Source organism: Lampris incognitus, chromosome 20 (genome assembly GCF_029633865.1).
Source record: "Lampris incognitus isolate fLamInc1 chromosome 20, fLamInc1.hap2, whole genome shotgun sequence".
Classification (NCBI taxonomy): Eukaryota; Metazoa; Chordata; class Actinopteri; order Lampriformes; family Lampridae; genus Lampris; species Lampris incognitus.
The window spans coordinates 30,985,983-31,013,482 of NC_079230.1; the positions used below are offsets into that span (position 1 = coordinate 30,985,983).

General features: G+C 45.7%; 1 protein-coding gene across 1 annotated transcript in view; it reads left to right on the plus strand.

Annotated features, from left to right (window-relative positions):
- The window catches only part of adam19a (ADAM metallopeptidase domain 19a), a 216,032-nt gene that overhangs the window by 24,542 nt on the left and 163,990 nt on the right, over positions 1-27,500 (plus strand). Inside the window, exon 2 of the mRNA XM_056300048.1 lies at positions 14,159-14,238. Within this exon, the coding sequence (XP_056156023.1) occupies positions 14,159-14,238 (80 nt within the window). The remainder of the gene's footprint in view (positions 1-14,158; positions 14,239-27,500) is intronic.

The window sequence follows — 27,500 nt, forward strand, 5'->3', positions numbered from 1 at the left end:
TTGTGAGGACAGGGATGCTGGGATGTTGCATGTTGTGAGGACAGGGATGCTGGGATGTTGCATGTTGTGAGGACAGGGATGCTGAGATGTTGCAGGTTGTGAGGACAGGGATGCTGGGATGTTGCAGGTTGTGAGGACAGGGATGCTGGGATGTTGCATGTTGTGAGGACAGGGATGCTGGGATGTTGCAGGTTGTGAGGACAGGGATGCTGGCTGCACACAGCAGGCTCCCCATGGCGCTGTTTTAGTCACGCAGGCGTTTCTGCTGAATTTAAGCTCGCTGACTATATTTAAAGGGCCCGGGGTGGATAGGATAAATGTATTTATAGGGTCGCTAAGGCTTAGCCATACATGGCCTCGCGCTGGCTAATGTTTTCAGCCTCAGCATAATTGGCTCTCAGGGCCACTTATTGGAGTTTGATGGGGAAAGTGCGTTCCAGTATTTGAATTCAGATTAGCATTGGAAGAGCATGAGGACGATGCCACAGCCTTGGGACACCCTGCTATCTACCATCATTTTAGACTTGATTTCATGGATAAATTGTGGTGCAAAGCTGCTGTGATGTTCTCCCTTAATGTTTACCTGGCTGAATTCTCGTTACGTGCTTGGAGGTGGGGGTCTGAGAGGATGTGTCGTTCGTGTGTTGGGTCTGACAGACAAGCAGCAGCGTTGTAAACTCTCCTGCAAAGGAAAACAGCACCGGACAGCTCAAAACAGATCCTCCATGTTACCACATGACGTGATTAATCAATTTGCATCATTATGACATCATACAGTGTACAGAAGTGATCTTGCGTAATTTGGCGAGTGAGGTGTGCTCGTTTCTTCCCACGCAGGAAATGACGTTCGCTACGAGGCATGATAAGAATGCACGTGGGACTTCAGATGTTTTTATCTTTAGCAGTGGACCACGTGTAGCATGCTGGTGCAGCATCCACCACCAGCAAGCCCGTGCTGAAGAGACAGACGTCTAAAATCTAAAACAACGTGCTCATTTCAATTGACCTCGAACCACCCAGGCGGTCATTTTGACCGTTTCGGATTTTCAAAGTTTAATTAATTTGTTAAGATACAGACCTGCCGCCTTCTGGATGCCTCTAAAATTGCATATATTCGCATTAAAATGAGTTTTAGATCGATGGCACAAAAAAAGCGAGAACAAGAGCTAGCTAAAACGGCCACGAGCGGTCCTCATGTCCGTCTAGTAGTTTGCGCGTGCGTCATGTGACTATTTATGACGTGTGTTGCCGCGTCATTTCCCTCGTGAAGTTTATTGCTATGTCCTAGAAACGCACTGGCGCCCCCCAGTGGAGAGAAATAGTCTAAACCTGATGTGTGATTCTGTCCAGCATGTCTGGTTACAGACGCACCATGGCTACCACCGAGGCGCTGCAGCATTTACAGGCGTTGGACAGCCGCCATTTTAAATTGTTTGAAAATAGTGTTAAAGTTGTTAAAATGTTAATTTCGGTGTCAGTTAGTTTCCTAACATACTCACTAACATATGCACTGCATTAATATCTCAACTGGGTATTTATCCTGACAGGATATAGAGTTTAAAAACCAGCCGTCATTTTGACCGCCCATGGTCGTTTAGGGGTGGGAGTGAAATGCCGGTCGTTCTAGCGTCTCCTGTGATTGGCTGAGCGGCCGTGTCTGGTTTGCGGGTACCGTGACGAAACTGCCGGATCATTTGTGGAGACGGCGGTGAGTAAAGCGGTGCGTCGAAGACCCAGAGGTCTCAAGTTGTTGTGTACACATTCCAGATTTTAACAGATTAACAGGCAATTACCTAAAGTGGATTTACAGGGCCGCGAGGAATGAGACTAGACACGTATTAGAAAGGTGTCGTCACAACGTAATTCTACTCGAATCCTTTCTTCTCTTGCTGTGAGAGGTGAAAAACAAAGCAAAAACCCAAGCATGCGACGCATTCAAACAGACCGGTAGACAAGGAGGTTTCTCCGTAATGACCCGGAAGGAAGCTGAAGACACGAGGAAGAAAATGAGGACATCCGTTTAGCAGTGCAGCATGCAGGTCATCCCGTGGGGGTGGGCGGGAACTCCAAACCTTCACACGGCTTTGGAGCGTCCACCGTCGTGTGTCTTTCGCGCTATCCGCCATCTGATATCTCAATACTGGGCGGCACGGTGGCGCAGCGCTGACGCCTCACAGCGAAAAGGTCCCGGGTTCGAATCCCGGGGGTGTCGAACTTTGGGGGGTCATCCCGGGTCGTCCTCCGTATGGGGTTTCCTCGTTCTCTCCGTGTCTGCGGTGGGTTTTCTCCAGGTGCTGCGGTTTCCCCCACCGTCAAAAGGACATGTTGGGGTTACTACTCCTGCCTGTGCCCCGGAGCAAGGTAATGGGGAAAAAACTGGAGTTGGCCCCCGGACGCTGCAGCTGCACACTGCTCCTAGCTACACAGCTAAGATGAGCTAATTTACATTAAGTGTATATTTCCAAGGGGATAAATAACGGAAACTTAATTAATTAATTAATTAATTAATTAATATCTAATGTTCCCTGAAGCTGAAATCAAAGTCCTGAAAAAATCGCCTGTGTCTATGTGGTGCATTGCTCTCCTCCCAGAGTTAGGGGTTAAAAGTTGACACGAAGAACTCATCTGTGATAGAACATAACAGCGTGTGATAGAACATAACAGCGTGTGATAGAACATAACAGTGTGATAGAACATAACAGTGTGTGATAGAACATAACAGTGTGATAGAACATAACAGTGTGTGATAGAACATAACAGTGTGATAGAACATAACAGTGTGATAGAACATAACAGTGTGATAGAACATAACAGCGTGTGATAGAACATAACAGTGTGTGATAGAACATAACAGCGTGTGATAGAACATAACAGTATGATAGAACATAACAGTGTGATAGAACATAACAGTGTGTGATAGAACATAACAGTGTGATAGAACATAACAGCGTGTGATAGAACATAACAGTATGATAGAACATAACAGTATGATAGAACATAACAGTGTGATAGAACATAACAGTGTGTGATAGAACATAACAGTGTGTGGTAGAACATAAAAGTGTGATAGAACATAACAGTGTGATAGAACATAACAGTGTGTGATAGAACATAACAGTGTGATAGAACATAACAGTGTGTGGTAGAACATAACAGTGTGTGATAGAACATAACAGTGTGTGATAGAACATAACAGTGTGATAGAACATAACAGTGTGATAGAACATAACAGCGTGTGATAGAACATAACAGTGTGTGATAGAACATAACAGCGTGTGATAGAACATAACAGTATGATAGAACATAACAGTGTGATAGAACATAACAGTGTGTGATAGAACATAACAGTGTGATAGAACATAACAGCGTGTGTTAGAACATAACAGTATGATAGAACATAACAGTATGATAGAACATAACAGTGTGATAGAACATAACAGCTTGTGATAGAACATAACAGTATGATAGAACATAACAGTGTGATAGAACATAAAAGTGTGTGATAGAACATAACAGCGTGTGATAGAACATAACAGTGTGTGATAGAACATAACAGTGTGTGATAGAACATAACAGTATGATAGAACATAACAGTGTGTGATAGAACATAACAGTGTGATAGAACATAACAGCGTGTGATAGAACATAACAGTGTGATAGAACATAACAGTGTGATAGAACATAACAGTGTGTGATAGAACATAACAGTGTGTGATAGAACATAACAGTGTGATAGAACATAACAGTGTGTGATAGAACATAACAGTGTGTGGTAGAACATAAAAGTGTGATAGAACGTAACAGTGTGATAGAACATAACAGTGTGTGATAGAACATAACAGTGTGATAGAACATAACAGTATGATAGAACATAACAGTATGATAGAACATAACAGTGTGATAGAACATAACAGCTTGTGATAGAACATAACAGTATGATAGAACATAACAGTGTGATAGAACATAAAAGTGTGTGATAGAACATAACAGCGTGTGATAGAACATAACAGTGTGTGATAGAACATAACAGTGTGTGATAGAACATAACAGTATGATAGAACATAACAGTGTGTGATAGAACATAACAGTGTGATAGAACATAACAGCGTGTGATAGAACATAACAGTGTGATAGAACATAACAGTGTGATAGAACATAACAGTGTGTGATAGAACATAACAGTGTGTGATAGAACATAACAGTGTGATAGAACATAACAGTGTGTGATAGAACATAACAGTGTGTGGTAGAACATAAAAGTGTGATAGAACGTAACAGTGTGATAGAACATAACAGTGTGTGATAGAACATAACAGTGTGATAGAACATAACAGTGTGTGGTAGAACATAACAGTGTATGATAGAACATAACAGTGTGTGGTAGAACATAACAGTGTGATAGAACATAACAGTGTGATAGAACATAACAGTGTGTGATAGAATATAACAGCGTGTGATAGAACATAACAGTGTGTGATAGAACATAACAGCGTGTGATAGAACATAACAGTATGATAGAACATAACAGTGTGATAGAACATAACAGTGTGTGATAGAACATAACAGCGTGTGATAGAACATAACAGTGTGTGATAGAACATAACAGTGTGTGATAGAACATAACAGTGTGTGATAGAACATAACAGCGTGTGATAGAACATAACAGTGTGTGATAGAACATAACAGTGTGATAGAACATAACAGTGTGATAGAACATAACAGTGTGATAGAACATAACAGCGTGTGATAGAACATAACAGTGTGATAGAACATAACAGTGTGATAGAACATAACAGTGTGTGATAGAACATAACAGCGTGTGATAGAACATAACAGTGTGTGATAGAACATAACAGTGTGATAGAACATAACAGTGTGATAGAGCATAACAGTGTGTGATAGAACATAACAGTGTGTGATAGAACATAACAGTATGATAGAACATAACAGTGTGGTAGAACATAACAGTGTGTGATAGAACATAACAGCGTGTGATAGAACATAACAGTGTGTGATAGAACATAACAGTGTGATAGAATATAACAGTGTGTGATAGAACATAACAGTGTGTGATAGAACATAACAGTGTGATAGAACATAACAGTGTGTGATAGAACATAACAGTGTGTGGTAGAACATAAAAGTGTGATAGAACGTAACAGTGTGATAGAACATAACAGTGTGTGATAGAACATAACAGTGTGATAGAACATAACAGTGTGTGGTAGAACATAACAGTGTATGATAGAACATAACAGTGTGTGGTAGAACATAACAGTGTGATAGAACATAACAGTGTGATAGAACATAACAGTGTGTGATAGAATATAACAGCGTGTGATAGAACATAACAGTGTGTGATAGAACATAACAGCGTGTGATAGAACATAACAGTATGATAGAACATAACAGTGTGATAGAACATAACAGTGTGTGATAGAACATAACAGCGTGTGATAGAATATAACAGTGTGTGATAGAACATAACAGTGTGTGATAGAACATAACAGTGTGTGATAGAACATAACAGCGTGTGATAGAACATAACAGTGTGTGATAGAACATAACAGTGTGATAGAACATAACAGCGTGTGATAGAACATAACAGTGTGATAGAACATAACAGCGTGTGATAGAACATAACAGTGTGATAGAACATAACAGTGTGATAGAACATAACAGTGTGTGATAGAACATAACAGCGTGTGATAGAACATAACAGTGTGTGATAGAACATAACAGTGTGATAGAACATAACAGTGTGATAGAGCATAACAGTGTGTGATAGAACATAACAGTGTGTGATAGAACATAACAGTATGATAGAACATAACAGTGTGGTAGAACATAACAGTGTGTGATAGAACATAACAGCGTGTGATAGAACATAACAGTGTGTGATAGAACATAACAGTGTGATAGAACATAACAGTGTGTGATAGAACATAACAGTGTGTGATAGAACATAACAGCGTGTGATAGAACATAACAGCGTGTGATAGAACATAACAGCGTGTGATAGAACATAACAGTGTGTGACAGAACATAACAGCGTGTGATAGAACATAACAGTGCGGTAGAACATAACAGTGTGTGATAGAACATAACAGCGTGTGGTAGAACATAACAGTGTGATAGAACATAACAGTGTGATAGAACATAACAGCGTGTGATAGAACATAACAGTGTGATAGAACATAACAGCGTGTGATAGAACATAACAGCGTGTGATAGAACATAACAGCGTGTGATAGAACATAACAGTGTGATAGAACATAACAGCATGTGATAGAACATAACAGTGTGTGATAGAACATAACAGTGTGATAGAACATAACAGTGTGTGATAGAACATAACAGTGTGATAGAACATAACAGTGTGTGATAGAACATAACAGTGTGATAGAACATAACAGTGTGATAGAACATAACAGTGTGTGACAGAACATAACAGTGTGTGATAGAACATAACAGTGTGATAGAACATAACAGTGTGATAGAACATAATAGTGTGATAGAACATAACAGTGTGATAGAACGTAACAGTGTAATAGAACATAGCAGCGTGTGATAGAACATAACAGTGTATGATAGAACATAACAGCGTGTGATAGAACATAACAGTGTGATAGAACATAACAGCGTGTGATAGAACATAACAGTGTGTGATAGAACATAACAGTGTGATAGAACATAACAGTGTGTGATAGAACATAACAGTGTGATAGAACATAACAGTGTGATAGAACATAACAGTGTGTGACACAACATACCAGTGTGTGATAGAACATAACAGTGTGATAAAACATAACAGTGTGTGATAGAACATAACTGTGTGATAGAACATAACAGTGTGTGATAGAACATAACAGTGTGATAGAACATAACAGTGTGTGACAGAACATAACAGTGTGTGATAGAACATAACAGTGTGATAGCACACAACAGTGTGATAGAACATAACAGTGTGATAGAACATAGCAGCGTGTGATAGAACATAACAGTGTGATAGAACATAACAGTGTGTGATAGAACATAACAGTGTGTGATAGAACATAACAGTGTGTGGTAGAACATAACAGTGTGATAGAACATAACAGTGTGATAGAACATAACAGTGTGTGGTAGAACATAACAGTGTGATAGCACACAACAGTGTGATAGAACATAACAGTGTGATAGAACATAGCAGCGTGTGATAGAACTTAACAGTGTGATAGAACATAACAGTGTGATAGAACATAACAGTGTGTGATAGAACATAACAGCGTGTGATAGAACATAACAGTGTGATAGAACATAACAGTGTGTGACAGAACATAACAGCGTGTGATATAACATAACAGCGTGTGATAGAACATAACAGTGTGATAGAACATAACAGTGTGTGATAGAACATAACAGCGTGTGATAGAACATAACAGCGTGTGATAGAACATAACAGCGTGTGATAGAACATAACAGTGTGATAGAACATAACAGTGTGTGACAGAACATAACAGCGTGTGATAGAACATAACAGTGTGATAGAACATAACAGTGTGGTAGAACATAACAGTGTGTGATAGAACATAACAGCGTGTGGTAGAACATAACAGTGTGATAGAACATAAAAGTGTGATAGAAAATAACAGCGTGTGATAGAACATAACAGTGTGATAGAACATAACAGCGTGATAGAACATAACAGTGTGATAGAACATAACAGTGTGTGATAGAACATAACAGTGTGATAGAACATAACAGTGTGTGATAGAACATAACAGTGTGATAGAACATAACAGTGTGATAGAACATAACAGTGTGTGACAGAACATAACAGTGTGTGATAGAACATAACAGTGTGATAGAACATAACAGTGTGATAGAACATAACAGTGTGATAGAACATAACAGTGTTATAGAACATAGCAGCGTGTGATAGAACATAACAGTGTATGATAGAACATAACAGCGTGTGATAGAACATAACAGTGTGATAGAACATAACAGCGTGTGATAGAACATAACAGTGTGTGATAGAACATAACAGTGTGATAGAACATAACAGTGTGCAATAGAACATAACAGTGTGATAGAACATAACAGTGTGATAGAACATAACAGTGTGATAGAACATAACAGTGTGTGACAGAACATACCAGTGTGTGATAGAACATAACAGTGTGATAGAACATAACAGTTTGTGATAGAACATAACAGTGTGATAGAACATAACAGTGTGTGACAGAACATAACAGTGTGTGATAGAACATAACAGTGTGATAGCACACAACAGTGTGATAGAACATAACAGTGTGATAGAACATAGCAGCGTGTGATAGAACATAACAGTGTGATAGAACATAACAGTGTGTGATAGAACATAACAGTGTGTGATAGAACATAACAGTGTGTGGTAGAACATAACAGTGTGATAGAACATAACAGTGTGATAGAACATAACAGTGTGTGGTAGAACATAACAGTGTGATAGCACACAACAGTGTGATAGAACATAACAGTGTGATAGAACATAGCAGCGTGTGATAGAACATAACAGTGTGATAGAACATAACAGTGTGATAGAACATAACAGTGTGTGACAGAACATAACAGTGTGTGATAGAACATAACAGCGTGTGATAGAACATAACAGTGTGTGACAGAACATAACAGTGTGATAGAACATAACAGCGTGTGATATAACATAACAGCGTGTGATAGAACATAACAGTGTGATAGAACATAACAGTGTGTGATAGAACATAACAGTGTGATAGAACATAACAGTGTGATAGAACATAACAGTGTGGTAGAACATAAAAGTGTGATAGAACATAACAGTGTGTGATTGAACATAACAGTGTGTGATAGAACATAACAGCGTGTGATAGAACATAACAGTGTGATAGAACATAACAGTGTGTGACAGAACATAACAGCGTGTGATATAACATAACAGCGTGTGATAGAACATAACAGTGTGATAGAACATAACAGTGTGTGATAGAACATAACAGCGTGTGATAGAACATAACAGCGTGTGATAGAACATAACAGCGTGTGATAGAACATAACAGTGTGATAGAACATAACAGTGTGTGACAGAACATAACAGCGTGTGATAGAACATAACAGTGTGATAGAACATAACAGTGTGTGATAGAACATAACAGCGTGATAGAAAATAACAGTGTGGTAGAACATAACAGTGTGATAGAACATAAAAGTGTGATAGAAAATAACAGCGTGTGATAGAACATAACAGTGTGATAGAACATAACAGCGTGATAGAACATAACAGTGTGATAGAACATAACAGGGTGTGATAGAACATAACAGTGTGATAGAACATAACAGTGTGATAGAACATAACAGTGTGATAGAACATAACAGTGTGTGACAGAACATAACAGTGTTTGATAGAACATAACAGTGTGATAGAACATAACAGTGTGATAGAACACAACAGTGTGATAGAACATAGCAGCGTGTGATAGAACATAACAGTGTGATAGAACATAGCAGTGTGATAGAACGTAACAGTGTGATAGAACATAGCAGCGTGTGATAGAACATAACAGTGTGTGATAGAACATAACAGCGTGTGATAGAACATAACAGTGTGATAGAACATAACAGCGTGTGATAGAACATAACAGTGTGTGATAGAACATAACAGTGTGTGATAGAACATAACAGTGTGTGATAGAACATAGCAGTGTGATAGAACGTAACAGTGTGATAGAACATAACAGCGTGTGATAGAACATAACAGTGTGATAGAACATAACAGTGTGATAGAACATAACAGCGTGTGATAGAACATAACAGTGTGATAGAACATAACAGTGTGTGATAGAACACAACAGTGTGATAGAACATAACAGTGTGTGATAGAACATAACAGTGTGATAGAACACAACAGTGTGTGATAGAACATAACAGTGTGATAGAACATAACAGTGTGTGATAGAACATAACAGTGTGATAGGACATAACAGTGTGTGATAGAACATAACAGTGTGATAGAACATAACAGTGTGATAGAACATAACAGTGTGTGATAGAACATAACAGTGTGATAGAACATAACAGTGTGATAGAACATAACAGCGTGTGATAGAACATAACAGCGTGTGATAGAACATAACAGCGTGTGATAGAACATAACAGCGTGTGATAGAACATAACAGTGTGATAGAACATAACAGTGTGATAGAACATAACAGCGTGTGATAGAACATAACAGTGTGTGATAGAACATAACAGCGTGTGATAGAACATAACAGTGTGATAGAACATAACAGTGTGATAGAACATAGCAGTGTGTGATAGAACATAACAGTGTGATAGAACATAACAGTGTGATAGAACATAGCAGTGTGTGATAGAACATAACAGTGTGATAGAACATAGCAGTGTGATAGAACATAACAGTGTGTGATAGAATATAACAGTGTGTGATAGAACATAACAGTGTGTGATAGAACATAACAGTGTGATAGAATATAACAGTATGATAGAACATAACAGTGTGATAGAACATAACAGTGTGATAGAACATAACAGTGTGTGATAGAACATAACGGTGGAGCAGAGCTGACGCTATAATTCAGTTCATGCGGGAGGGTTGTTTTTGCCTGCTTGGGCTCAGCTGGTTATTCATCGCATAAAATGGAGTCATCATATTGCCATCTCTGCCTGGTGAAGATGGAGTCATTATTTTAAGCAAACTCATCGCTGTGTCGACTGCAGTCCACCCTGCAAGACAAACGGGAGGACGGAGTCAGGGAAACATCCCCCCTGTCTGAAATCTCAGCACGTTTCTTTTTAACTTGTTCATTTGTGACGAGATTTGGTGAGCTGTGATTGTTTGGCCATTGCTTTTTTTCCCCCCCGTCTGCGCACGAGAACATAACGAGGTAATTAGCTGGTGATTTGAAGAGTGTAAAACACAGCGCGTGAGCGCTGCCCGGAGTAAAGGTTCAGACGAGAGACGGTTTAAATTAATTAAGCCAGCGACGGAAGGACGGACGGAGTGACGTGATTCGGCGCCTCCTCCAGCTGCAGCAGCCGCTCCGGGCACACACAGAGTTGCGCTGAGCTTCATTGTTCCTGAATATTCCTGCTTTGACTGCTGTCCACGTGTACCAATGAAATATTTCAAATAGTTAATAATAATAATAATAAATACACTAACAAACTAACAAATAGTATATTTTATTAGTATTATTAATAACAACAACAACAACAATTATTATTAATGATAATTTCATTACTAATGTAAGCGGTTATTTTCTTGCCCGGTGCGGGATTCGATACGGTGTGTACTGCACCACAAGGCGACGTCACTAACCGCTCGGCTAAAGGGTCAAACCAGGGGACTAACGTGTCTTGTTAGTAGTTTACAGTCGTCACCCTCCCCCGAAGCGCGCCCTCGCGCTTGTTCTTCCCGCGCTCCGAAGAGACTTCTGAGGATCCGCACACTTCCGGATCCCACCGCTGCCACCAATGTAACCAGTTATTTTCTTGCCCGGTGCGGGATTCGATACGGGGTGTACTGCACCACAAGGCGACGTCACTAACCGCTCGGCTAAAGGGTCAGACCCGTTAGCTAGGGGCTAACGTGTCTTATTAGCAGTTTACACTAAGTTTATGATTATTAACTATTAATCAAATATTATTGTTAATAAAAATAATAATTATAATAATCATTATTAAGGGCCCTGTGGTGGCCTGGCGGCCTGTCCAGGGTGTCTCTCCTCCTGCCGCCCAGGGGCTGCTGGGATAGGCTTCAGCCTCCCTGAGAGCAGGAGAAGCGGTTTGGATAATGGATGGATGGATGGATGGATGGACTTAACATATGGCCAGGTTGAGTTCACTGAGGTTGAGCTGTCGTCCTGTTCCCCATCCCAGCTCGTGTTTCCGCCCAACTTTTGAAACGTTTCTAGAAAATGATTAAATATCTAAGAAAGAACCACGCAGATTTGGGTGTTTTGCCATCGGGTCTGTTTAAATGAGTAAAAGTGAATAGGTGTACGTGTCCTACGTCATCTGTGCATCGTTCCACGCCTATGAGGAAGACGGCCCATTGGGGGTGAAGAAGCGGCTGGTCATGTGACCCAGTGTGGGTTGACCTCTTCACTGGGAGGTGCGTTTCCACCGCATGCAGCCTTCACCCGCCCCCGGCAGCCTTCACCCGCCCCCGGCAACCTTCAACCGCCCCCGGTAACCTTCACCCGCACACTGCGGGTTTCCGGGATTTCATTTGATATTCGCCATTCCCATCAAGCTGCTTTTACTGGAAATAACAACAATTCCCATAAAGGCCTCCGGGTAGCGTGGTTGGTCTATTCCGTTGCCTACCAACACGGGGGTCACCGGTTCGAATCCCGGCACTACCTCCGGCTCGGTCGGGCGTCCCTGCAGACACAACTGGCCGTGTCTGCGGCTGGGAAGCCGGATGTGGGGACACGTACCCACACTTCCCACACCCACTTCCGGTGTGGGAAGATGGCGGCGCGGCCTCACCCAGTGCCGACCATGCAGCGTCGTCGTCGGCGTCTTCGTGTGAGTTTGTTTTTTTTTCCCATCGATTTTTTTCGTTTGATGGCTGGGAGAGGTGACGCTGGACCGGCTGGGAGAGGTGGCGTTAGACCGGCTGGGAGAGGTGGCGTTGGACCGGCTGGGGGAGGTGGCGTTAGACCGGCTGGGAGAGGTGGCGTTAGACCGGCTGGGATAGGTGGCGTTGGACCGGCTGGGGGAAGTGGCGTTAGACCGGCTGGGAGAGGTGGCGTTGGACCGGCTGGGGGAGGTGGCGTTAGACCGGCTGGGGGAGGTGGCGTTGGACCGGCTGGGGGAGGTGGCGTTAGACCGGCTGGGGGAGGTGGCGTTGGACCGGCTGGGAGAGCTGGCGCTGGACCGGCTGGAAGAGCTTGGTCTGCTTCGTCCGGTAGGCCCGGGGACCACGGCCCCTGCCTGGAGCTGTGCCCGGGGAGGAAGCGCCGAGGGCGGTCTGGCAGGGCGCGGAGGCGGGGCGGGGCGGGCTAAGCTAACAGCTAGCCCATGCAGACCGGCCCTTCCGCCAGTCATCCTGGCTGGAGTTCCTTCTCTAGACAGGGGAAGGTTTTTAGACGGCGCTGCAGGAGCGACTGTGTCGTTAACTGTTTGGTTTTTGTTTTTGCTTTCTTCTCTCTCTGTTTTTAATGTTTTGGTGGCGTCGCTTTGGGGAAAGTTTGGATGTGTGTTTCTGGTGTTACGCTGCTGTGGGCTGGAGGAAACGGAATTACATCTCTTTGTGTATGCAAGTACGTCTAAGAGATGACATTAAATTGTTCCTGATTGTGTCCTGGTCGCTGCACTAGCGCCTCCTCTGGTCGGTCGGGACTGCTGCGCTACGCCTTGGCCGTAATTTATCACGTACACGATCAGCTTCTCACGAGTTATTATCCATCATTTTCAGAGCTTGGTTGCGCATGGTGGAGGGTTTGAATCCTGGATGAAGGTTCTTGGATGTGAAGCCTCTGGTGCAACGTACCTATTGTCGCCTCGTGGGAAGGGCCAGGCAGCCATGCGTAAAGAGAAAACTGGGTAGTCCAACCTTGGGGGTGGTCCCGGGTCGTCCTCTGTGTGGAGTTTGCATGTTCTCCCCGTGTCTGCGCTGGGTTTCCTCCGGGGGCTCCGGTTTCCTCCACCATCAAAGAGACACGCGTGTTAGGGTTAGCACGCCTGTCTGTGTCCCTGACTGAGGCATGGCAAGAAGAACTGGAGTCGGTCCCCGGGTGCTGCATGAAGGTGGCAGCCCACTGCTCCTAGCTACACAGCCCACATCTAGGATGGGTTAAATGCAGAGACAGAATTGCCCCATGGGCATTAATAAAAGTAGTAAAATAAGATCATTGAAGTGTTGCCTTATGGCGCTCCGTAAGCAGACTTATCGTTCCTGGTCTGTGCACTGTCATCAGACAGGACAGTGGAAGGTGACAGGAAAGACAGGGCGAGACACAAGGGTCAATGGTAAACACATGTCACATGAGCTGTTATGATAGGGAATGTTAGGGTAAGGCTCGAGCCAGTCTAGCAGGTTGAGACTGCATTCATGTTATGTGAACATAGAAGTCCCATCAAGGAGTCCTGCGTCTTATTAACCCCCCCCCTTGCTTTTCTTCTCCAGGCCTGCCGAGGGGTCGGGCAGTGACGGCACAGTGGCTCTCGCAACGGCGGACCAAGAGGGAGGCGAGGACCTCGATGCAGGTCAGACATTTTCATTATTTCCCCCCACTGACAATTTCCCCGACCTTTTCAGTTGACCTTCCCCGCCTGGCCACCTCCACCCAAAATCAGCCACCCCGTTGGTAAGACCCTGGCTGTCCATCAGTTCCACAAGTCCATCAGCGGCGGAGGAGCCCGTATTCAACAGGTCAAAGGCTCCACCTCTGTATCACAGTGTCCTTTAGCAAGGCAGATAAGTCTGTCTACTCTGGGCATGCTGGTATTAGACGCCCTGAACTTTGACCTTTCTTGTAGTAATGCTTACATTGAAGTGTGTCTCAAGGCCACACGGAATGACAGAAACCAAGATTTGCCATAGTAAGATGATGCATTTACTAGCTTCAGCAGCACGGTGCCCCCCTGGTCAGCACCGTTCCTCATCGCAAGGTCCTGGGTTCGAACCCCAGGCCATCCGGGGTCCTTTCTGTGTGGAGTTTGCATGTTCTCCCCATGTCTGTGTGGGTTTTCTCCGAGCGCTCCGGTTTCCTCCACCCATCAAAAGACATGCATGTTAGGGTTAATACTCCTGCCTGTGCCCCTGAGCAAGGCAATTGAAAGACGAACTGGAGTTGGTCCCCGGGTGGTGCAGCTGCCCACTGCCCCTGCACAATAGGGTGGTTACATGTAGAGAGCACATTCTTTGTAACCCACAATGTCAAAATAAAGTGCTTTCTTTCTTCTTTCTTCTTCTTCTTCTCCTTCTTTCTTCTTTCTTCTTCTTAGCCTCAGTGAGTTAAGCTTGCATGGATAAACGTCGTAGGGCCTCTATTCTTGTGGTTTGGCCGTCATATCTGGAGGGGAAACTCGATGTGGTCGTGACGGGGTTTTGGATGAGAAGGTTATTTCTTTCTTCAGCGCTCAACGTTTCGGCATTTTTATCCCGCAGACCACATCGCCCTCCCCCAGCCCCCTCCCCAGTCGCTCACAAACACTCGCAGACCCACGCCTAATCGCTTTCTTTTTACACACACACACCATCATCTTGTACACACTCAGATGGGAGGACAAAGAGAAGAGACAGCGTGGCCTTTAGAAAGTGATGAGGGAGCAGGAGTTACTCGGCGCTCCCGCTAATTCCCCAGCAGCACGAGAGCTCGGTATTTCACTTTTAACACAGCTAATTCTGTAACAAAGGTTAAGAGAGGGGCCCTTTTGAGCACGTTAACTTGTCGTTAAGAAGCATCCGGTGTCTGGTGCTGGGCTGCGGGCCACAGGCAGGATCTCTGACATCTCCTGCTTGCTATTCTGAGATGGTTCATTTATACACAAAGCTGGACTGGATCTTTCAAACAAGTCCGGGGGTAAGATCCAAACGGAGCGTGGAACGGAATAAACACACGCGAGCTTGATTCCTTTTGTCATTCAGGCTTTGGGTTGGTCACCGCCGCTGTCCTGAAGAGGGTTTCCATGACTTGGGTTATTATGGCTGGTGTTAATGCCCTGTGTGAGAGCTGTTTGCTGCTGGAACGCATTAGCAGCGCTGAGTGGTCTCTTTATTGTGCACATGAGCCCACGCCGACAGGAGTATAATGCCGTATCAGGCCTCATGTGCATTCCCCCCCGATGGCGTTTCCATCATCGCTCCCCCACGACACTTATATCAGGCGATGTGAGGAAACCTGTCACAGCAGTTTGAATAAGAGCAAGTACAAAGTACCGAGGAGAGGCACTAAACACTCTCACCCATTTGTTGGGTTTGGGTGGTATTTGGCATTTACTCTGATGTAGAGCAAGTTTCAGCATGCCGTTAAAAACTCCCAGCATCACAACATCTGCCTCCCCCTCCCTAAAGCATGTTCTTGGAAGTTTGTGATGGATGTCTACAGGCGACTGAAGCCGAGCTTGGACTGAGGGACTCTGCTGTGCTGATGATGATCCTTGGTATTACTGACACTGCTGGCTGCAGTTGTCCAGCGTAGCCTCCAACACATGGCTCGGACTCCTTTTGTACACTAGCAGATGTCGCTGCTTGGCGCGACGCTAGACTTGGCAAGAGAGACTGGGATGGGTGTAAGGGAAGGGGAGTAGGGGATAGGGGGATGGGAGGTCCATTGCTTGAGGCACGGCCTCCTCAGAGTAAACACCAGTCTGGTGGTGAGCCGCCATTTGATGGGACATGAAAATAAATAATTTTCTCAGTTAAAAAAACAGCTGTCATAGCTTCATTCCAAATGAGCGTCCACATGGGGAGGACTTTGGCTACAGAAATGGGTGTTGGCATAAAAGGAAAGCGCTGAAGGAAATAATACTGAAGTTACTGACTACTTCTTCTTTTCCCTTTGCAAACGTTCTCATTATATAATACCAAATGGCTGAAGTCAGCTAATCATTTTGATTTCTGGAAGGCAATATTACTTTCTTAAGCAAACCCTTTTGTTTTCCGGATTCTCCCCCCCCTTCCCCCCCCAAATGTACCCGGCCAATTACCCCACTCTTCAGAGCCTTCCTTGTCCCTGCTCCACCCCCTCTGCCGACCCAGGGAGGGCTGCAGACTACCACATGCCTCCTCCCATACATATGGAGTGGAGTGGAGTGGAGTGGAGTTTTCACCTGACAGTTAGGAGTTTCGCCATGCAGGGGGACGTGGCATGTGCGAGGATCACGCTAGTCCCCCCCACTTCCCCTTCCCCCCAAACAGGGGCCCCGACCGGCCAGAGGAGGCGCTAGTGCAGCGACCAGGACGCATACCCACATCCGGCTTCCCACCCGCAGACACGGCCAATTGTGTCTGTAGGGACGCCCCACCAAGCCGGAGATAACATGGGGATTCGAACCAGTGATCCATGTGTTGCTAGGCAACGGAATAGACCGCTCCGGTACCCAGACGCCCAAGCAAACCCTTTTGATTAACAGCAAAAGTTCAGAGGTCAGAGCCGACCTCATTACCATATACACTTGCAACAGTCATTTCAGAGCTGCACATGAGTGCTGCTCCACGTTTGAGGGAGATTAAAACCGAAGCTGAAATTGAGCCTCAAAGTCGCTGCATAAATCTCAAAGCGTTTTGCCCCTGTCTTTGGCCAGCCCACCTTGTTGCACCCTCGTCGGTCCTCTCTCATCCCCCTGTTGACGATTCAGCCCCCCGCCTTACAGGCCTGCTCCCCCAGCGTGCCAAATGGCTAATTGACAGCGGTCGTTGGAGGCGTCGTGCCACCTCCCGTGTGTTGCAGAGCAGGTAGGAGTGAAAGAGCATCTCCTCCGAGGGCCCCGCTGAGAGACATAACCAGACAAAATGATTCACATGATTCATTTGCATGCCAAAGTCCTTGTGCTAGCCGGCATGCTGAAGCGCTTACGCTGCTCTGCGTTGGCTATGGCTGTCAGAGGAATGATGTGGGCTACCGGAAGCAAAGGAGAGACCAGTACGTTTCATGGCAAAGGGATTTGAGCATAATGAGACGCCAAGGTTAGGACTTAATCCTTTTGTGATAATGAATTTTTTTCCTCCCCCCGTATTCTTCCTAACAGGAAAGGAATGTTTTTGAGCATTTAGGTCAACAAAGCAGATAGGTGACTTATTTCATCATCAGTGGAAGGTGCCCACTTGATAACACCAGTGAAATTCTCAAGTTGGTACTCTCTTTGGTTATCGCAGTTTGGTTGCCTAGGGTCGCTGGTAGGCATCTGTGGGCGGTGTTAAGGCCATGCCATGAGCTCTCAGACATTCTTAGTGATGGTCTAGTGTGGTAGCTGAATAAGCCACGTGGAACATCCCGTTAATCTTTGCCTGTTGTATTTTCAGTTTTTAATTTAGAAGTACCCACCTCTCTTGTCGCTCCAGCTACTGCCCCCTCGTGTGTCCCCCGCCCCTTGTTTTTTCTCCACTCACCTGCTCCCCAGCTCCTCACCAGCTCCCGAGCATATGGATGCTACCCTTGTTTCCCTGTTCCCCTGCCAGATTGTCTTTATTCGTCCTCATGTCTTCATTGCTTCCGGGCAGTTCTTCCTAGTGTAGGTCTCTATGGTTTTTCACTTTGTTGTCTGGTTTTCAGATTTTTGCCCACTCCCTGCCTGGATTTGCTTTTCAGGCAGGGAGAGTCAGAGCACAAGAATTTCATTGTGTTCCAATACACAATAAAGTTGAACTAGAACTTTTGATTCGGACGGGTTGCCTGTGTATGACTGCCTGGCTTTTCAGTAAACACGGCCTTTTTACCTTGAGTCCCGAATCTTCCTCTGCCCCCGAGTCTCTGTTCTACCTAGAAACGTTACAACCACGTCCATGGAGATTCATGACGGCATTGCCCAGACTGCACGATGACTCGTATGTTAATCCCACTTTAAATATTGGCTTCCTTAATTAATTGATTTTCTTGGGGGGGGGCGACAGTTCATTGTTAATTTAAGAGGCTAATTGAAACAGTTCTGCTCCCCAGAATGGATAAATAATCGTTACTGCAAAGTTAAGCAAAATAATGGTGATGACTTGTTTTTTCATCAAGCAACACCCACGATCTGATGTGAAAGGTAGAACGAGTAGGATTTGTCAAGTTCAAAAGTTGGCCCCTCCTCCCCGGCTCAACGTCACCAGGAGGACACGCCCCCGACCGCAGTTGCCAGAACACATCCCAGCGTACAGGCCGTCGCTCTTCATCCCCATCCTCTTCCTCAGTGCCCGCTAGCGAGTGAAAGCCAAACCCTAGATTCACTCTCGCTTTGACCGCTTGGCGTTTCGCCGAGCTATATTTGCGTCTTTTGACGCGGTGTCCGCCATCGTTGTAGCTTCTTGTTTGATGGTTGATGCTAGATCCAACGGGGTGTAGGCACGGAAGTAGACGTGATTGGTTGTTGGTTGGGGTTAGGGTTAGGATTAGGGTTTAAACTCTTTTTGAATTCCCATTGTTATCAAGCGTTAACGTTAGCTATCGTCACAGTACGATCTGGCAGTGTTCAGGTCAGTTGTAAGCTAGCTAGCTAGCTAAATGTTTCAGTGCGCATGGTTTGTTTCAAGTCAGTGCGCTTCGAGGTTCGGTGATTGGCCGACGCAACAGCCAATCACGGCTACTTCCGTGCCTACACCCCGTTGGCTCCATCTCCAACCCTGTTGGATGCGTGCTTACGATCTCGATCTGCCACCTGGTCGCTACGTTTTTGCTGAGCCCCCCCGCCCAAATGTTAACGCCCAGAAACGTCCCGTATACCCAGCAAACTAAGAGAGGGAATTAAACACAGAGGACAGGGCCTGTGCAGGGGCACACAGCGCCACACACGTCTCGTGGGTCACAAGTGATGATTGAGAGGGATTACCTCTATATAAGTCTACACATTGATTTTGAGGAAAATCCTGCTCATTCTACCTTTAAACCCCTTGCGCTGATAATAAGGAGTGCTACACACAGAAGCCCAGCTCACCCACACAGCCGCTTGTCCTTAAGGAGAGGACATTTGAGGAGAGGACATTTGAGGAGAGAACATTTGAGGGGAGGACATTTGAGGAGCGAACATTTGAGGAGGGGACATTTGAGGAGAGGACATTTGAGGAGCGAACATTTGAGGAGAGGACATTTGAGGAGAGGACATTTGAGGAGAGGACATTTGAGGGGAGGACATTTGAGGAGAGGACATTTGAGGAGCGAACATTTGAGGAGAGGACATTTGAGGAGAGGACAGCAGCTGCTGCACCATTGCGGGTGAGATGATAATCACTCTAGGCCTGTTGATCGATTAAAAAGGAATTCGATAATCAAGTAGCACAATTTGCGAGCTTTTCTTCTTCTTCTTCTTCTTAAGACCGAGGCTTGTAATAGTGGATATTTAAATGTAACATCAGGGAATTAAAGTAAAAGCAACACAAAGGAATTACATTTAAATTCAAACACTGTCGTTTAACAGCATCTTTTCGACGTTGACAGACTCTCTTCTGTGAACTACAGAGTTCCAGTAAAACCACCAAAGCCTTCACACATGACCGCCATCTTTAAAGGTACATTCTTACATAATAATAATAATATGCACTAACAGAGGTAATAAAACCAGGCATACATTAAAGTGCCAGTTGAATTTCAAAACCATCAAGGCCCTTAAAGTTAGATATCAGCTTAGAAGGTGTCTTGTTGTATGCACCAATAGGATGAAGATGAACAACAAATAACTTGTTCCGTGTTCGAGTACCTTGAGTTTCGTGTCGTGTGAATTCCCGGCGTTCATTACGTGTTCATCACAGCACCCCATGTGCGTCCCAGTGGCGCAGCACAGTAGAATATCTGATATTCTGCACGAGGGGGTGAGGGGGTGAGGGGATGAGGGGATGGGAATAAATAAAGCCTACTGCTGTGAGAAAGTAGAGACAGAGGTTACGCACTTCAACAGTCCAGGGTGGAGCAGAGTAGGGGAAACCACGTCTCTCCATGGGCCGACAAGCAGGAGGGAAAACCCACAACCAAATCCCCCGACATGGCTGCCAAGCAGCCTCACAGCCGCCACAGGAAGGAGACAAAATGCAACTGCATGAATTATATTATCCCCCCCCCCACCCTATTTTTTCTCCCCAATTGTACTGAGCCAATTACCCCACTCTTCCGAGCCCTCCCGGTCTCTGCTCCACCCCCTCTGCAGACTACCACATGCCTCCTCCCATACATGTGGAGTCGCCAGCCGCTTCTTTTCACCTGACAGTGAGGAGTTTCGCCAGGGGGACGTAGCGCGTGGGAGGATCACGCTATGCTACCCCCCCCCAAACAGGCGCCCCGACCAACCAGAGGAGGCGCTAGTGCAGCGACCAGGACACACACCCACATCCGTCTTCCCAACCGCAGACAGGGTCTATTCTGTCTCTAGGGACGCCCGACCAAGCCGGAGGTAACACGGGGATTCGAACCGGCGATCCCTGTGTAGGTGTCCGCTACCCGGACACCTACATTATTTCTTTAACATGTTAAATATTTCAGTTTGATTTAAAAAATGGATGCGTTAATTTCGACAAGCTCTCGTAAAGATATATTCACAAAGATGTTCACGAGGGCATTTTCTGTGACAGGATCTCCCTCCCCCACACACTGTGGAGACCCTTCGGAGGTCTTCCTCACCCTCGCTGCTGGTCCTCCGTCTGAGGTGCTGCAGGTGTTAGGCCTGGGAGTTAAAGACACACGGTGGCCCCCTCTCTCTCTCTCTCTCTCTCTCTCTCTCTCTCTCTCTCTCTCTCTCTCTCTCTCTCTCTCTCTCTCTCTTGCTCTCTCGCTCTCTCCTTTCCTCGCTCGCTCAGTTTTTCTTTGTCTTGCAGCAGTGCCCTCTGCCTCCGGCCTCCTTTCTTTCTTCCTTCAGTTGACATTATCTCTTCCCACGTGCGCCCACCTCTGACCTCGCCCAACAAGCTGGAGACAGGCGTGACATCCGCCCTGGCGAGATCAAGCAACATGGCACATCATGCAGCATGGCACATCATGCAGCATGGCGCATCATGCAGCATGGCGCATCACGCAGCATGGCGCATCACGCAGCATGGCGCATCACGAAGCATGGCACATTCACGCAGCATGGCACATCACGCAGCATGGCGCATCACTTAGCATGTCACATCAACCAGCATGGCGCATCACGCAGCATGTCACAACCAGCATGGCGCATCATGCAGCATGGCACATTCACGCAGCATGGCACATCACGCAGCATGGCGCATCACGTAGCATGTCACAACCAGCATGGCGCATCACGTAGCATGTCACAACCAGCATGGCACATTCACGCAGCATGTCACATAAACCAGTATGGCACATCACGCAGCATGGCACATTCACGCAGCATGTCACATAAACCAGTATGGCGCATCACGCAGCATGGCACATTCACGCAGCATGGCACATCACGCAGCATGGCGCATTCACGCAGCATGGCACATCACGCAGCATGGCACATCACGCAGCAAGGCGCATCACGCAGCATGGCACATTCACGCAGCATGGCACATCACGCAGCATGGCACATTCACGCAGCATGGCACATCACGCAGCATGGCACATTCACGCAGCATGGCACATCACGCAGCATGGCGCATTCACGCAGCATGGCACATCACGCAGCATGGCACATCACGCAGCATGGCGCATTCACGCAGCATGGCACATCACGCAGCATGGCGCATCACGTAGCATGTCACAACCAGCATGGCGCATCATGCAGCATGGCGCATCACGCAGCATGGCGCATCACGCAGCATGGCGCATCACGCAGTCACTAATGATACACACGTACGGGCACACACATTGATGCTTTGCACATCCAGCACATTCAGGAGCAGGATGCGTTAAGATGTAGTACAGTGATTCTTACTGTGGGTGCGAAACTGCTCAACAAGGTTGTTTTTTTCCCCTCCTGTTTTTCTTTAGGCTGCCAGTAAACAGTATGATTTACCCTTCAGGGCAGGATTATACATAACTGCCTCAGACAAACCTTTTCAATAACTGTCCCTGCACTTTACTGCTGCCCACTGCCCTCTCCCTGCATTTTCCTCCTAAAATCGTTTCTGCAGTGGGGGGTTCGGGGTGCTTAGTGCCGTCAAATTGGTTTCATAAAGAGTTGAGAGACAAAAGGTGCATCTGTTTGAGACCCCCAAGGCCAGCTGTGCATCATGGCCCATGTACCCATCAGTGTGTGTGTGTGTGTGTGTGTGTGTGTGTGTGTGTGTGTGTGTGTGTGTGTGTGTGTGTGTGTGTGTGTGTGTGTGAAGAAAATGTCACACGTACCATGATCTTTACCACTGCATTATCCGACCCACCCGGTGCGTCTCACCCGTATGCTCTGAAGGTCTCCGCTCTCGCCTCCCACCAGCTTCCTCCTGGCCCTCCTTTAACAACCCCACAACAAGGCGAGAGAGCAAGCTAGGACTAAGCAAAAATGCCAGAGATCATACGTGTGACTCTTGTTTCTCACCGAGCCAGCGGGAGTTAGGGGTTGGGTGGGCTTGTGTGGGCTTGTGGGACTCTGGCTGTGCGAGTCAGGGGTGTCAGACTCACATCAGGTAGTGGGCCGGGTTTGTACAAATAAGCCCTTGTGGGGAATTATTTTCTGCTAAAATCAATTTGACTCAACACGTGGATATTTAGGCTGCTTGCGGATTTATTATTTGCAATAATTCCAGAAGGCCTACAGGTCCCAGTCGCCGAGAAGTCACATGACCGGCACATGACCACAACACACAATGTAACATTACATGAAGTCACCGAGAAGTCACATGACCGGCACATGACCACAACACACAATGTAACATTACATGAAGCCACCGAGAAGTCACATGACCGGCACATGACCATAACACACAATGTAACATTACATGAAGTCACCGAGAAGTCACATGCCCGCCACATGACCATAACACACAATGTAACATTACATGAAGTCACCGAGAAGTCACATGACCGGCACATGGCCACAACACACAATGTAACATTACATGAAGTCACCGAGAAGTCACATGACCGCCACATGACCATAACACAATGTAACATTACATGAAGTCACCGAGAAGTCACATGACCGCCACATGACCATAACACACAATGTAACATTACATTAAGTTACCGAGAAGTCACATGCCCGCCACATGACCATAACACACAATGTAACATTACATGAAGTCACCGAGAAGTCACATGACCGGCACATGGCCACAACACACAATGTAACATTACATGAAGTCACCGAGAAGTCACATGACCGCCACATGACCATAACACAATGTAACATTACATGAAGTCACCGAGAAGTCACATGACCGCCACATGACCATAACACACAATGTAACATTACATTAAGTTACCGAGAAGTCACATGACCGGCACATGACCATAACACACAATGTAACATTACATTAAGTTACCGAGAAGTCACATGACCGCCACATGACCATAACACAATGTAACATTACATGAAGTCACAGAGAAGTCACATGACCGCCACATGACCATAACACACAATGTAACATTACATGAAGTCACCGAGAAGTCACATGACCGCCACATGACCATAACACAATGTAACATTACATGAAGTCACCGAGAAGTCACATGACCGCCACATGACCATAACACACAATGTAACATTACATGAAGTCACCGAGAAGTCACATGACCGGCACATGGCCACAACACACAATGTAACATTACATGAAGTCACCGAGAAGTCACATGACCGCCACATGACCATAACACAATGTAACATTACATGAAGTCACCGAGAAGTCACATGACCGCCACATGACCATAACACACAATGTAACATTACATTAAGTTACCGAGAAGTCACATGACCGCCACATGACCATAACACACAATGTAACATTACATGAAGTCACCGAGAAGTCACATGACCGGCACATGACCATAACACACAATGTAACATTACATGAAGCAGAAGAGAGAGATAGAAGTGGAACAGAAGTGTTTTTCTGTTCATGCGCCATATTGACCAGAATGCATTTCAAATGGAAGAGAGAAGTGTAACAAACAGCCCATCATGCGCGCCACAGAAAACATTTCACACAGCGCACAACTCATTTAAATAATTAACAACAATAATTACACATTTTGTCTGAATATCTGAGTAATTCATGAATTATGGATTTGCCCAGAGTTGCTGGTTCAGATACGGAGGTTAATCCAGCTGACCTGTGATCTGTAGAGGTGCCCTAGTAGGGATGGGAGGGGTGGGGGGCGGGGGGGGGTTCTGCCACTGGGATTAGTGCCCTGCAATATAAGTGCAATTGAGTGTGGAAAAGGAAGAGGCTACTTACGTTTTCACTGGCTGGTTGACATTTGGCACTTTTTGGCTTTTACCAGACTCTCGACGTCAGGGACCAGTTTCTGGACCAGATTTTGGGCCAGTTTCTGGACAGTTGGGATTTCCGTCATGTCATTCAGACTGATGAAGACTGAGCACGTTGGACGTGTAAATGGTCATCACTGAGAAAGCCTGCTGGCATAGATATGTTGTCCCAGACACACAAAGCATCTTTCATGCACGTCATCTGTGTCTGGTTTGGAGTCAGGCCTTGGATGAAGGATTCCAGACCAGCAGATGTGACTTTGTCCTTCGGCGGTGAGCTACTCTGCAGATCCATCAGCTCCACTTGTAACGTCAGGCGACTGTCAGAGCTGCACGTTCTCACTCCCAACTCGTCACGTGTGGACGCTTGTTGAGGACGACCTCCTCGTCACTGTTCAACACTCTAGGTACCCCTTTCACGTCAACTTTCAACGTGGGGGGTAGTTGTAGGCACACAAAAACAAAACAAAACAAAACAAAACAAAAACATTCGAGATTAACTGGTTTTTTATAGAAGTGCAGAGTGTAAATCTATCTTTTATCTGTGTGCATTCATCAACATGATCTCACAGAAATACGTGAAATGACCGCCACCTCTTAACACTCGCATTATGTGGTTGTGGCACGTAATGTGTTATGTCAAAATGACGTGCCGCCTCCAGGGACGATTTTTTGTTCTCTAAAAACATTGATTTGAGTGTGCTATAACTCATTTTGATGTAATGAGGTTAGGGTTAGGGTTAGTGTTTGGGTTAAGGTTAGTGTTAGGGTTGGTGTTAGGGTTAGTGTCAGTGTTAGGGTTGGTGTTAGGGTTAGTGTTAGGGTTAGTGTTAGGGTTAGGGTTGGTGTTAGGGTTAGTGTTAGGGTTAGTGTTAGGGTTGGTGTTAGTGTTAGGGTTAGTGTTAGGGTTAGGGTTGGTGTTAGGGTTGGTGTTAGGGTTAGTGTTAGTGTTAGGGTTGGTGTTAGGGTTAGGGTTGGTGTCAGTGTTAGTGTTAGGGTTAGTGTCGGGTTAGTGTTAGTGTTAGGGTTGGTGTTAGGGTTAGAGTTAGGGTTGGTGTCAGTGTTAGTGTTAGGGTTAGTGTCGGGTTAGTGTTAGTGTTAGTGTTAGGGTTGGTGTCAGTGTTAGTGTTAGGGTTAGTGTTAGGGTTAGGGTTAGTGTTAGGGTTGGTGTTAGGGTTAGAGTTAGGGTTAGTGTTAGGGTTGGTGTCAGTGTTAGTGTTAGGGTTGGTGTTAGGGTTAGTGTCAGTGTTAGTGTTAGGGTTAGTGTTAGGGTTAGTGTCAGTGTTAGGGTTAGTGTTAGGGTTAGGGTTGGTGTCAGGGTTAGTGTCAGTGTTAGTGTTAGGGTTAGTGTTAGTGTTAGTGTTAGTGTTAGGGTTGGTGTTAGGGTTAGTGTTAGGGTTGGTGTTAGTGTTAGGGTTAGGGTTGGTGTCAGGGTTAGTGTCAGTGTTAGTGTCAGGGTTAGTGTTAGTGTTAGTGTTAGGGTTGGTGTTAGGGCTAGTGTCAGTGTTAGTGTCAGGGTTAGTGTTAGGGTTAGTGTCAGGGTTAGTGTTAGGGTTGGTGTTAGGGTTAGTGTTAGGGTTGGTGTTAGTGTTAGGGTTGGTGTTAGTGTTAGGGTTAGGGTTGGTGTTAGGGTTAGTGTTAGAGTTAGGGTTAGTGTTAGGGTTAGGGTTACAGTTAGGGCTGTTGTTTTTTGTTCCTATGAGTGATCTCAGTCCCTCCACGTGGAAGGGTGACGTTAAAGGGGTACCTCCAGAGCTGAACAGTGGCGAGGAGGTCGTCCTCAACAGGCGTCCACATGTGACGAGCTGGGCGTGAGAATGGGCTCGCCAGAGCAGCAACACGCGGGGTGTCCTACTTCCTGTGGCTGGAGATAGTTCATAGTGCCAGCTTTAATTAATGTATCATATTGTAGCGAATTCAGGGGGCAGCCGGGAACCGCCGCAGCCGGGACGCGAACCCGGGTCTCCCGCATCACGGGCGACTACGTTAACCAGTCGACTAAAGGGTCCGAACCCTTAGCCAAGGGCTAGCGAGTCTAGTCATCCGTGGTCGCTACAGTATCACAGAAACCGCGTACTTTGCTTACTACGTATAGATGATTAGAACTGGATGTGGATTGTTTTAATTCATTTTGTTTGCCCACCCAAAACGTCTCGCGGGGGATGAAAGCTGTTGGCGGGCCGGAGTCGGGGTCTCCGGCGTCTCTGGTAGCTGTAGACGGCGGTGATGGGGCTGAGATGGAGAAAGACTCTCACTGACGAATAATCACTGAGGTCCAACGACTCTGTCCCAGAGTTCCCTGCAGCCACTCTGCTGGCTGGAGCCTGGAGACCCAGAAGAGCCTCAAATGTCAAGACCCCATCACATAACAATCTGCCACCGCGTGCACCGACCCAAGACGTGATATTTAAGGAGCGCAGAAACAGATGGATGAATATAGATGGCAGAGGTATGGAATGGTGAAAGCACTGTTTGTGTTTCATGTTCTG